The sequence below is a fragment of the Monodon monoceros genome, unplaced genomic scaffold (assembly GCF_005190385.1).
Source record: "Monodon monoceros isolate NGI ecotype Baffin Bay Population unplaced genomic scaffold, NGI_Narwhal_1 Super_Scaffold_20, whole genome shotgun sequence".
Lineage (NCBI taxonomy): Eukaryota > Metazoa > Chordata > Mammalia > Artiodactyla > Monodontidae > Monodon > Monodon monoceros.
Window position 1 is genome coordinate 117,018,802 of NW_021703777.1, and position 13,302 is coordinate 117,032,103.

The 13,302-nt window shown below is 37.8% G+C and overlaps 1 protein-coding gene across 1 annotated transcript in view; it reads right to left on the reverse strand.

Annotated features, from left to right (window-relative positions):
- The window catches only part of TNIP3 (TNFAIP3 interacting protein 3), a 57,155-nt gene that overhangs the window by 24,065 nt on the left and 19,788 nt on the right, over positions 1 to 13,302 (reverse strand). The window contains 5 exon segments of the mRNA XM_029235502.1: positions 2,001 to 2,129; positions 3,879 to 3,986; positions 5,408 to 5,473; positions 7,348 to 7,428; positions 10,857 to 10,943. Coding sequence (XP_029091335.1) covers positions 2,001 to 2,129; positions 3,879 to 3,986; positions 5,408 to 5,473; positions 7,348 to 7,428; positions 10,857 to 10,943 — 471 coding nt within the window.

Here is a 13,302-nt window from a genome sequence, read left to right on the forward strand (position 1 = left end):
CAACAAATATTTAAGAACATACTATGAGCAAGGCCCTGTTCTAGGCACTTGGAATGTAGCAGTGAACAAAATAGAGAAACTCAGGGCCCCATTATGACTGTTGTCTTTGTGAGTCCCTTCCTCCAAATAAATATGTAGTAAAATTATATATTATAATTGCATTCTTACAAAGATGAATATGTTAATATGAAAATATATTTTCAACCTCATACTTTAGTTTTTTTCCTCTGACTTTAAGAGAAATTAAGCATATTAATGGGCCACTATAAGTATTGTGGGCCCTCAATACTGTGTCCACCTTGCCTAGGAGAGAAATCTGCCCTGCAAATATCCTGCCCACATGGAGCTTACAATCAAGACTGGGAGACAGGAAACAATTAAGATAATAAATATGAGACATTATGCATATACTAGAATGCAATGAATTCCAAGGAAATATTAAAACAGGAAATATTAGAAGTGGAGTATGTAATTTTAATTAAGATAGCCAGAGAAATCCTCTTTGAGAAGATGACAAGCTCTGAATTTTACTCAAATTAATTTTTCTCACTGAGATTTTCTGATTATAATCATGATTTTTAAAGTTTTTACTAATTAAAAAAGATTTTCTATAAACACACCTACACAAAAATGAAGGTTATACATGGGTTTGAGTAAAAAACAGAGTTCTCGGCTGTTTTAATTTCTACAGCCTTTATATCCTTGTGCCTACATTTATAGAAATAGAGAACAGAAGAAAACTGATAAGTAATAACATATCAAAAATGGGAGAGATTTCAAATATAATCTCAATTAATGTCTGTTCCTCTAATTCATTTGCGAAGGATTTCCAGCAGTGATTAAGACAGAAAATTCATTTGCCCTGAATTTGTATCTCTGAACATTGTTTTTCTCTCTTAAACGACAGAGAAGTACATTGTTTACGAAGTCAATCTCCAATTTCTCATTTTCTCCTGAATAATAACTTGCCCCATAAACAGATCAAACATAGCATCACATTTGTAAAGCACCCTATCAACCATACAGGCATATAGTTAACACTTTGGGGATATTTAAGTTACACCTCTGAACACTACTTAACTACAAGATGGCACACGGTCCCAAAGGCAAGCACTGAGCACGTGTTTAAGGCCAGTCAACCACCTACTCTTTTTTTAGAAGATAATTTCTGTTACTTTGGTCAAGAAATATCTAGCTTGAGAGATGACTATCTCAACTCAACCATGTACTACAAGTATTACTACGGTCCACATACGATGTGGCTCTTGGAAAAGTCAACAGCAAAGGATTTAATTTTTTTCCCAGAACAAGTCAGCAATCCCTCTCCCCAAGAAAATTAAGGTTTAGTCCATTAAAACAACACACACACACACACACACACACACACACACTCACTTACATGTCATCCTTTTGCAGCAATTCACAGGTAGCTCCTTTGAATAGTTGTTGGAGCAAAGGCATTAAATCACCAGCATTTTCTTAATAGACCTACACACTACTCCCCAACCCCCCATTAAAGGTGAGTTTTAGGCTTATTCTCAGGAAGGCCGCCATCTCATTTTTGGATTTGGCATTTAGCTTGCTTCCATATAGTCTGTATTACACTCAGCAGCTCCACAGTGATGATTTTAAAGAGCAGCCTGTTTTCCTCAGGAAACTTTCGCGGTTGACCAAGAGATAACGCTACTATTCGCAAACACCCACTTGCTTTATGTGGTTCTTTGATCTACCCAAAAAAAAAGTTCTTACTCTCTTCTATACTTTCTCCTTATCTCTTTCTTTAATGACAATTCTTTGCAGAGACATGAATTCCCCCCAAAATTCTTAGCCAAGTATGGCTGAACGAAGCAGATACAAGTGATTTATGCAATTACAGAGACCTCCGTGCAAGCCCCCGAGACTGAGCCGCATTGCAGTGTGGATTTTGCTGTGAGCCTCAGCCCAGAAAGTGCTCTTTATACAGAAATCTCTCATCTCTCCAGCTTCACCTGGCCTGATACCTTATTGAGGCGTTTTATTTCACATTCAAAATGTTGCTTCTTTTGGCTTGCGAGAGCAATTTTTTCCTTCAAAAGCTTATTCTCTCTCTTCAATTCATGTAATTCTTCATTTAGGCTCTCCTTTTCCTTCTGAAGTAGAAAGCAAGAAAACAAATTCAAAATCAATAAAATTCAGATGAGATGATATTGTAGGAATACTTCTGAGATAAAAAACAAACAAACAAAAACAGGACCTGCTAGATTTTCACTTAACATTCCATTTGAGCAATAATCTCTGGGTGGAGGTCAGGATTAGGATAGAAGAAATCTTTATGTTATCCTTACTGCTACTACGTTTTGCGACCCCAGAACAAGCTATCAAAATCTCCACTCCTCACTTTCAAGGGTCAAATGGGTCTGCAGAAAAAGCTACTTGCTCTTACAAGGTGCTGAAAGAGTGACTCACTAAAAATAACTGAAAGTTCTAATATGCAAAGTGTCATTGCAACAAAAAATACCAAATATCTCAAAGCCCAATCCTGCATCATTCAGGACTGGTGAGAGACAAAGAAGAGGATAAAGGATAAAACCTCAGGCAATAAGACATTTCACCACAGATAATTATTCAGAGCACTGTATTGTTCTGATGATTACTTTCAAAAGGCAGAGATGAGCTAGTCCAACTGCCATCACTCCTCCACTTTTCAGATCACCTTCAAGGAATCCAGTGTTTTAAGTAACTGAAGCAAGGTCGGTGGCTTAGACAATAACAGGATTCAGACAACATCTGCCTCCTATCTCTTAATTTTATATTCTGGACAGTAAACTTTTTGTGGAGTGAATTGAATTTTTAACGAGACTGCAGTTTTAACCCAGTAAAATAAACATTCTGGAATTTAGGTAAATCAAGATGAGGAAATAGCTAAGATATACGTTAAAGTATATTATTTTAATAGCTAACACTTCCCATCACAATGATTAAAGAAATCTACTTTAGGTGAGTCGTTTTCTTTAAAAGTGAAAACACTTCTCTTTGCCTTTGTCTAAACAGAATAGGTCCATGTGTACACAGAAAATTTACCAATCTTTTTCTAACTCAGCATAGTTTAAGAGAAAATTATTTCCACAAGAAAACGGTCCCAACTTCATAGGGAAGAAATTACCATGATTCCTGTGCTGCATGTAAATGGAACCGAAAGGGACTCTTACGTGGCAGAAAGGGAGTTGCTAAGCAAGGAAGGGAACCTGAACTGATGATGTCTGCACTGATTTGTGCTACATTATTGACATTAAGTCATCTAAGCCCTACGTCTCAGCCTTTTCATCTCTAAAACGGCAAAAATAAGAGTTTCCTCACAGATGGGCTGAGGACGTTAAATGAGACGATGAGGGTGAGATACTTTTCAAAAATGTTATATTCTTAAGATGACAAAAGTAATACTTATTTGTAAAGCTCTCTGTAAGCTGAAAAGCAGCTGTACAAATACAAGGAATTGTCATATTATCAACACTGGTAATAAAAATGATTAGTATGAGTAAAAGCAAAAACGCAAAATGAATTTTCTCCTAGGCTGCAACGTCCGAGAAAGACACCCCAAAGCCCTGGCTCAGTTCTGCCCGCGGGTGGAGCCGGGCAAATTAAGGTCTGCCTGTTTGCGCGACAAAGAAGGAAGTGAGCCGGCACCTCCCGCCCTCTGATTCTAGAGAAGTGGCCCCTATTTTTGGCTCTGAGGACTTGCATAACCCGTACCCCCCTGCCCATCGGTCACCGCTCTGCAGAGGGTTGATTTGAATAAACGGTTGGTTCTCAACCATCTGGAGGCAGGGCCCCCCCCCGCCCCACTTCCCCCTACCGCGCGCTCCTGGGGGCAGGGAGGTCGCTCCCCGAGCCCCGCCCACCTCCTCGCGCTGCTGCTGGTCGCTCTCCCTCTGGCTGTGCTGCAGCTCCTTCTCCAGCGTGCCTAGGAAGCTTTCTGCGGCGTCCAGTTTCGTTTTCAGCTCTGTGACCTGAAGAAGTGGTTCACAGACAGCTGCAGACACCTCGCCTGAAGCCCACAACCCCCTGGATTTATTCCCAGCCTAAGCACCCGGGGACAGAACTCGCTCAGTCTTGGGCATCCCCTAGGGAGTGGCTCTTCTTCCCACCGCCCCAAACCAAGATCGGGTCTTTTGCTTTTAAAAAGAAGTTTCCTCTACAAGAGAAAAAAGCAAACACCAAAACGGCCTCCAGCCTTCTTTCTCTAGACCACACCACTTTCGAGGAAATAAACCCGTAGACCTTAAGGAAGCCTTCTAGGCTTGTCATTCTATTCTCAGCTCGCAAGGTGTGCCTCATCTGATCTGAAAAGGACAGCGAAGGATAGGGGATAAGTGAATATACCTTCCTTGCCAAAAAACAGACATGACCTTTAACTCATCAGTAACCTGCAGCATTTGACCTGCTACTAAATGCCAAATTAGTCGTCTGAGTGACAAGGGTCCAGTGAGAAAAGCCTTAGGGACAGGCACGTCATCAAAGATGGGAACTGTGACCATTGTTAACCCTGGGTCTTCATGCAGCTGCAAGCCGTTCAGGAAGGCAGCTTAAACAATTTTCTCTGGGATCGTGTGCTTTAAAATTTGGAGATCCCAAAGCTGTCCAGACCGAATATTATACGGTGGCTTGACCATGGCCTGGTGTAGTGAAACGTTACCCTGCTCTTTCCAAATTTAGTACTCTATCAAAATGAGGAAGAAAAGAGCAATACTAATATATTTCTCACGTGTGGTCAAGTTTCTTGACTCTGAATCATTTTGGGGAGTTTACCTTCTCTTTCCTCTCTTTTAGAACATGGAATGGTTTTAAATTATAAACTGACTTTTACCCTTCAAAATATATTTCCTCCAAAAAAAATTCTTTCTCACCAAAGCAAAAGTTTCTTGACAGAGAACATGCTTTGGAGAGAAGAAGGGATTCCCCACTTCCCCTCACACTTACGCTGTTAACACTGCTTGTCTATTTTTCTGTGGAAAACAGCTTATGTTATAAAGAATTAGAGAAGTAGCCTTGCACAAAAAAGTATGAACTTTAAGCCATTTCTCACCTCACATATAACCTTGTGTTTTTATGGCTGCTAGTAACAAAGCTGAGGCCAGGATACTGTGTGAGCTATGATAGATGTGGGCAAGAACTCTAGAGACGGCACTGGGGGCTATATTTAGTACCTTTCTTTTGCCATGCTTAAGACAATTCACTGACATGTTCCTTCGTTCATTAATCTTCAGTACCAAGAGGCCAATAATGCACTCAGCACCCTACCCTTCATCATTTTACAACAGACAGCTGGCTACCCACAAATCTCCTGTAGTTGAAATCAATGAGAATCTTCACATACTTGTCTCCCCGAGATTACCGATTTAAAGCAAATACCAAACAGAGAGGTGTTTACCTTTCTTTCATATAACTTTTTCATGCTTCTAAATTGCTGATCCCATTGCTGGTTAACTTCCAGGAGCTGAAATTATTAAAGTTTGGTAAAGCAACAAAGGATTTTGCCCATTTGGAAATTTAGCCAAAATGAAATCACTTTTCGAGGCTACTAAGGTTTTGGAAGCCATGGGGGAAGACAGTATTCCTTCCACCAAGTTCTGGTAGACCTGGGATAAGTTAATTGAACACATTCGCCTTTCATAATTGGTTCACATATGAAAAACTATTAAGCCTTAGGTATATCAGTTTATTAGCAACTTCTAACTTTGCTTAGTTATTTGAATTTCCATCTTCTTGTTTAATCTAACCAGAATCTGATAAAAAATTGTAAGTATTAATGGTTTTATGTAAGATTTATTAATATTTGAAGGGACTTTTTTCAAACCTTTCCATATTTTTTATGTGCTTACATTGATTATTAAAATGAAATATTTCTTCTAGCTTTTTAAAGGCAGAATTTATATTAAAAAAATCCCAAGTTCGGGCTTCCCTGGTGGCACAGTGGTTGAGAGTCCACCTGCTGATGCAGGGGACACGGGTTCATGCCCCGGTTTGGGAAGATCCCACATGCCGCGGAGCGGCTGGGCCCGTGAGCCATGGCCGCTGAGCCTGCGCGTCCGGAGCCTGTGCTCTGCAACGGGAGAGGCCACAACACTGAGAGGCCCGCGTACCACAAAAAAAAAAAAAAAATTCCAAGTTCAATTAACTGATAATCATTTGCTTGCAATACTGTGTTTTTTTAAAAAAAGTCAGTACATGATTTGTATTATATACTCAGCTAATGGATAATATCATCTTTTTGGAAGCATAGGTTTTTCAGGGAAAAATAGTTTTTGTCATAAGACAATATTTAGAAACAATTTAGGCTGCAAACAATTTGAAAGTTTTAAAACTGTGTGCCAAATAGATGAAAGAAAAAACACTAAGACCTGTTTTCAGTTTTCTTGTAAGGGAAGTCTACAACTTTCCACATTAAGAGAAATTCCAACACCTATAAATATGGGACAGACATGGAGAAGACTGTCGCAATGACTAAAATGTAGCAAGACTTTCTCTTAATTACAAAACAAAATATCTAATCCAGAGTGGCAGTTGCTAGGTAACTCTTATGCTGGAAATAGATATGACTATTTAGTATAAGACTATATAATATTATTATGTAAAGATCCCTGATCTGTTGTTATTTTAGGGACTAACATTTCTATGCTATGGTAACATTACTCTGCTATAGTTCAGTAATTTTCCAGAAGGGCACATTATTTTATGCAGTATCAAAGAAGAGTAGAGGAAACCATAGAAGAAAACATGAAGGCTGTAGCACAGAAAATGATTTCGAAAAGGAATTACAAAATTGACAACAGAGTGCCAGAACTGTTAAGGAGAATAAAGAGGTTCTAATATTCATTAAACTCAGAAAAACGGAACTCAAAATAATATCCATCACATTCCCAATGACATTTTAATACAAATTTCTTTTATGATAAAGCTCCTTAACCCCTGTTGGTCATATGCCCAACTCATGAAGTCATAGCACCTAATCAGTGATACAATAAAGCCTCTGACAGTTTGAGTTTCAAGGTGTGTCAAGTGCCGAGCAGAAAGGGCACAGATGACAAGCTCACCTAGCCCGTGTGGAGGAAATGTCTAAGTTTTGAAAAAAAGTAAGATTATAATTATTGGATTTATGGCTTTGTCATTTTTATTCATTTGCACAAGCACTGAGAGACCGAGTAAGATATGTAGGTGAATAAGAAAGAAGTATTTGCTCTCAAAATAATGCAGTCCAGTATCCTTAAGATAAATACTGTGACCCAATAACAAAAATAAAAGGCACTAGATGCCTATTTTATTCTCAGCATTAATCCATGGCACATGCTTCAACTAATATTTCAAAATTACCTCTTTTCTCTGTTTTTCCAGGCACCTTATCTTTTGTTCAAGGAAATTTGTTAAGTTCTTTCTTCTCGATGATTGAGTCCACTTAAAAAAAAAAAAAGAAGAAAAAGAGTGAAACAGAATAGTCTATAAACAGGAGAAATGCTTCTCTTCACAAACTCTCATGTTGTAATTCATAAAAATATTTTAGCAATAATAATGCTCACACCATAGTCCTTCATAGAGACCTGTTGATGAAAAAGCTTTATATTTTAGACTCTTTTATATGAATTAAGTACCAAAATAATTCTCTAATAAATTACGAATGTATCTATATAATGGGCAAGTAAGAAATTAGGATTTTATGAATTTGGATTTCAACCCTTTTCCAAAAAAATGAAAATTCAGAGTATAATGTATATAGAAATCAGGTAAGTTTCATGCATATATGTTAGGTATTTACCTGGTAAACATTTCTAAAAAATAATTTTTGTAGACATACCCATGATCTGAAGAGTGGCCCTGGCAAAAGTCAGAGAAGTGATAGAAACACCAAGAAAAAAAGACCAACACACTACAGTTAAATGGCAACAAATTGATTCTGAAACAATAATACAATAAATTAACTACCTCAGTGACCATCATTATGATTATGTTATAGAGGTGGGCATAGATTATCTGGTATTTTGTAATTTTAACCAGCCCTTTGTATAAAGCTACTAGGTGACAAATTTAGATTAATAATAAATCATTGGTATGGTGAAAAATTAACCACCTTTCTTTCCAGTTTTTAAAAAAAAAATATTATTCATTTAAAGAAAGCACAAAAGCTCTGGAAACTGCCTGCCATCTGTCTAAATCGACCATCAACAAAGTTCTCTTAAGTACTGTTTTCTCTGTTTTAACTCAATAGTCTTAAAACCATCGCATGGCTGAGTCATATAAGTAATACAATGAATGCGGTAATGAGGGTCGTCCCTAAATCTGCTATTCAGTTTCAGGCTCAATAGCTATTGTGGACCACGAAATTGCTTAAGGGTATTCATGAACAATTAAGAAATATTTTCAAAACATGTTGGCCTTTGCCACAAACGTTACAGGAAATGCCGTTTTGCAATCATCACAGGATTTCAAGGACTTTTTTCATTAGAAATGATTTATAAAACTATTTTCTATCTTTTCTCTACTTATCTTTGTCTCACAATGTTTTAGGATTCGAGGGTATTTTATACCCCTATAGATGTTGTTCTTAGTTTTCTTAGCTACTTCCTATTCAGATCCATGTGTAACTAAGACTGCATTTAAAAAGAGACATTCTTCCGTAGGTCAACACAATCAGAATGATTATACCTGCTTCTGACCTCAAGGTGGTTTAGCCCAGTGCCAGAAGTGACATCAATTTCCAGGTGACAAGTATGTTGGGTCCTGCAATTGAGATTTCCCTCTTTTAGGAAGACTTCCAAGGGACTGGACTTATTCTGGATCAGCACAGACTAAATATTAGGCATCTTTGATTTGGAGAATGCTGTGAGCCAACCCTACTTAGTGTGTCCTGGGCTCTGTGAAGCAGAGGTTTGGTGAGACTGGATTCTAGACCAGTGGTTCTCACCACTGGAGCACATCAGAATCACCCTGGGAGCTTGCTAAACATAGGGCACCCTGAACACTGATCAGAATTTCTGAAAGGGAGCCATAGCACCTCTACCTTCTTTTTAATAGATTACTTTTTAAAGCAGTTCTAGGTTCACAGAAAAATTGAGTGGAGAGTATAGAGATTTCCTGCATACCTATTGCCCCAACAAATGGGTAGCCTTCCCCATTATTGGCATCCCCCATCAGAGTGGTATATTTGTTAATAGATGAGCCTACATTGACACATCATTATCACCCAAATCCACAGTTTACATTAGGGTTCCCTCTTGCTGTTGTACATTCTATGGATTTAGACGAATGTGTAATGACATGTATCTATCATTTGTAGTATCATGGAGAATAGTTTCACTGTCTTAAAAATCCTCTGTGCTCCACCAATTTATCCCACCTCTATTTTTAATAAATATCACTGATTATCATGAGTTACACTAAAGTTCAAGGTTCTTCCATTCCATACCATTCTTCGGAATATGAATTTTAGGTCCTCAAAAAGTCTTTTTTCTATTTGTGATATAGACCAAAAAAAAAAAAAAGATCTGTGACCAACAAATATTTGTATGACCCTACTTTCTGGGAATCTAGATTAAGAGTAATCAGATAGCATGCATTTTTTTCCATATATAATTTTCTCTGGAAAAAAATTATGAAATATTTTGACCCTTGATTTTCTTATAAATGAGTTATTTTTAATTTTTATTTATTTATTTTTTGCGGTACGCGGGCCTCTCACTGTTGTGGTCTCTCCCATTGCGGAGCACAGGCTCCGGACGTGCAGGCTCAGCGGCCATGGCTCACGGGCCCAGCCGCTCCGCGGCATGTGGGATCCTCCCGGACCGGGGCACGAACCCGTGTCCCCTGCATCAGCAGGCGGACTCTCAACCACTGCGCCACCAGGGAAGCCCTGAGTTATTTTTAAATAACTTTATAAAAATCATTTATAAAATGATTTAGTAGAGATATTAAATCTGCAAGACAGAGAAAGCACAGCAATAGGTATGGCTTATAAGTCATAAATGTATCACTAGGGATTTCTCTGAGGATTAATCAACATTTTACCACCATTCATATGTCTTAGGTGTGCATTAAAATGAAAGAAAATCAATTAAATACAAAGTTTTGGGGAAACTTTTCACTTGTTTTTGCTGTGCTTCCCAGTTGCTAATAAAGGCATAGAAAGAATTTTAGTCACTGGTCCTTCTAAGGGCTCATTTAAAGAACATTTATTCCCTATAAAATGTAATCTGTGTTTAAAGTATTTGGACCTTGATTTCTCATTTACCCTAATACCCAGACCAACTTCTAAAAGATCCAAGTTCTGAGACTGCTAAATTAAATACCTAAATGTACCAAAAAGTCTCAGAGTCCTATTATATCTTAGTTATCTCTAAAAAAATCTTTAAGAAAGCACTTTCATTCATTCATTCAATTAGTAAGTATCTGTTGCAGTAACCAGTAACAGAACAATGACTGTGGTATTAATTACATATATAGAAGTATTTCACCATAGATACTCTATTGCTATAATAGCTTTTATTTCTAACCACACAAATATAATATTCTTTTTACATTTTACATTAAACCAAATTCCTTGAAATCAAGAGCAAAATATGAAACACATAGAATCGAAAAGCTGACAGGACAAGATTTTATTTCTCACTTTGTAAAAGAAGAAATGTAGCTCAGAGGTGTCAAAGGAAATGTAACCAGTCACCTAGATATTTTTCCTTTGTTGAATAACATTCTTGAAATATATAGAGCAGATCTTAGTTAAAGAAAGCAAACTAGCCATTTCTACTTTTATTAATCATTGCATAACTCGCCATTAACAATGCTGTCGATGATATATATGGTCAATTCATCCCCTAGAAATGCGTTCTTACCTCTGCATGCTCAGTAGAAGATTCTGTACCACTCATTCTAGTTGTGCACTGTAGGAAATGTGCCACGGAAGCTGGTTTTTCTGGAGTCTTGGAGAGCAGAAAGAAAAAAGCAAAGAAAATATCTCTGAATGGTGTCTTTTAAAGTCAGAGCAAATATATATATAATTTTTAAAATACCACACAAATAGTTAACTGATGATAGAAAATAATAGCAACAGTTTTTAACTGAAAATGTACAGAAGTGACTCTGTATGTGAATTATACAGAATAAGGTTAAAAGCACAGCAAGTGTGATTATAACTTTTCTTCTCTTCCAGATAGGGATTTCCCAGGATGTCTCAAGCTGCAGGCTGTGACTAGCACGCAAGGCAGATAAGCCTTGCTATGGTATGTAAATTGCCATTCTTCCCTTACTGGAAGTTTCTCCCACTGGAGGAAGAAGTTACCACAGAAAGCCTAGGCAAGCCAAGTCTTTCCTCAGTAGACAAGCTGCCGTAACTTCACTGTATTTCCAGATCAATTAGGTAACTGTTGACTTTTTGACAGCCCAGTTCCTTGCTTCCCTAAGGGAAGGATTTTCTGGCAATGCCTTATACATGTCAGCTTAGCTGTGCAGAATTTAATGAGTCATACATAATTCTCATGGAACTAAAAAGAAAATAATTCATTACAAGGTTATCGGGTATTGTTCGTAAAACTAATCTGTATTGGCAGGAAGTTTAAACTTGGTTCTCAAGTTTAAAGTCTCAAGACTGTCTTTTCAATAGGTTGTCCACATTTTCTCCATGATCCCATGGAAGTAAAATCTTTGCACTAACATTTACCTTTAATGAGTTGGCTTGTCGTTTTACAGGGCACTGAGATAATGGAGCATGTGATAAGTAGGGCAATTATACTCCAATAAAGATGTTAAAAAAAAAAAAAAGCACGGAAAGCAGATGTTTGGAGCTACACAGATGGGCCGTGATAGAGCAGAAGACCTCATTCTTGACTTGGAGGAGAGGGAACAGAAGAAAAGGCAACAATATAGAAAGGAAAGAATGTGTTGCTGAAAGGAGAAAAGGAAGAATTTAGTCAATCACTTAATTTACGTTTTTCTTTAGACCTCCCTATTTGATATCCACATATATGTAGGATAAATCCTAAAACTCCTGAAATTCAGATTCTTTAAAAGGGAATGAACGGGTGGCTAAGATTTGGCCCTCCTTTTTCTCCTTTAGATCTTCTACCCGTCTCCAATTCTTGGGCTCCAACCGAACTGAATTCCCTCTGCTTCCTGAACTGATCACGCCCCCTGACATCTGTGGCTCTCTCCACCTGGAGTGTGTGTGTATGTGTGTGTGTGTTTACTTTCTTCTGGTTTCTTGGTCTGTTTGGGGGGTACACTTGAGTGAAATAGAATGATATTTCCTTAAGGCAATATCCAAAAATACAAGTGGGAATGAAATTGTTCACAGTTCTAAAGGTAAAACTTATGACTCACATATGATTTGACTTTAGGGAATATAAGCAGGGATTTCCTGGAGACTGACACTTCATTAACAGTAAAATCTACTCATCAGAAAAGAATAAAAAAGACAATAACATAAAAATATATTTTCTCCCTCCCAATCCCTGCCGCAAACACACACACACACACACACACACACACACACACACACAAAACATAATTATATATGGTTCAAGGTTCCCTTCAGCCTTATTTGTGTATTTGGTAATAATAACCCAGTGGACGTGTTAACACTGACCTAAAGAAATGGTTAGAAAGAACATTTTCTGGCCAGGCACTGTCGTCGTTCGGTCCCCTCTGTATGGGCCTCCTGTTGCACATTCATCGTTGTAGCCCATCATGATGTGAGTGATTCTACTGAATGGAAATCCTGTATCTTTGCATTTTTTATTATAGTTTTTTCCCTCTTTTGCTGCTATGGCAGTTTAACAACAAACAGATTTTCTATTAGCTCCAGACAGCCATGTGGTGATTTATGAATAAACAATAACTCTTCTGGAGTATCCCAAGTTCGGTTTGAGAAAAAGGGAATTTGCATTAGTACTGTCCTAGGAATAAACTGGATATTTTCTGTTACACATGCCCTCTTCACCTCGCCTCCATCCCTTTCGCATATGCTGTATACTTTAAGAGTCTGGCTTTTAGTCAAGCTTTGTTTCATGAGAAGTCTCGCTAGCTGCAATAACTTTCAGAGAAATGGACATGTCACTCCATGTTTCCAAAGTGATTTTGAAGAGTCCTCATTTCTCAAGTGACTAAAATAATCTCTAGAGGAAAATAACTAACAGAGGGAAATGTGGTGAAGTAAAGGACCAAGGAACTACCGGTCAGTGGTCTGTAACCATCATTCCGGTTGATGATAATTCTCTCAAAATTAGTTCAAGAGAGATCGTCACATTTCTACACATGCTTGGAGGGATTCTTTGGCAGGCTTTT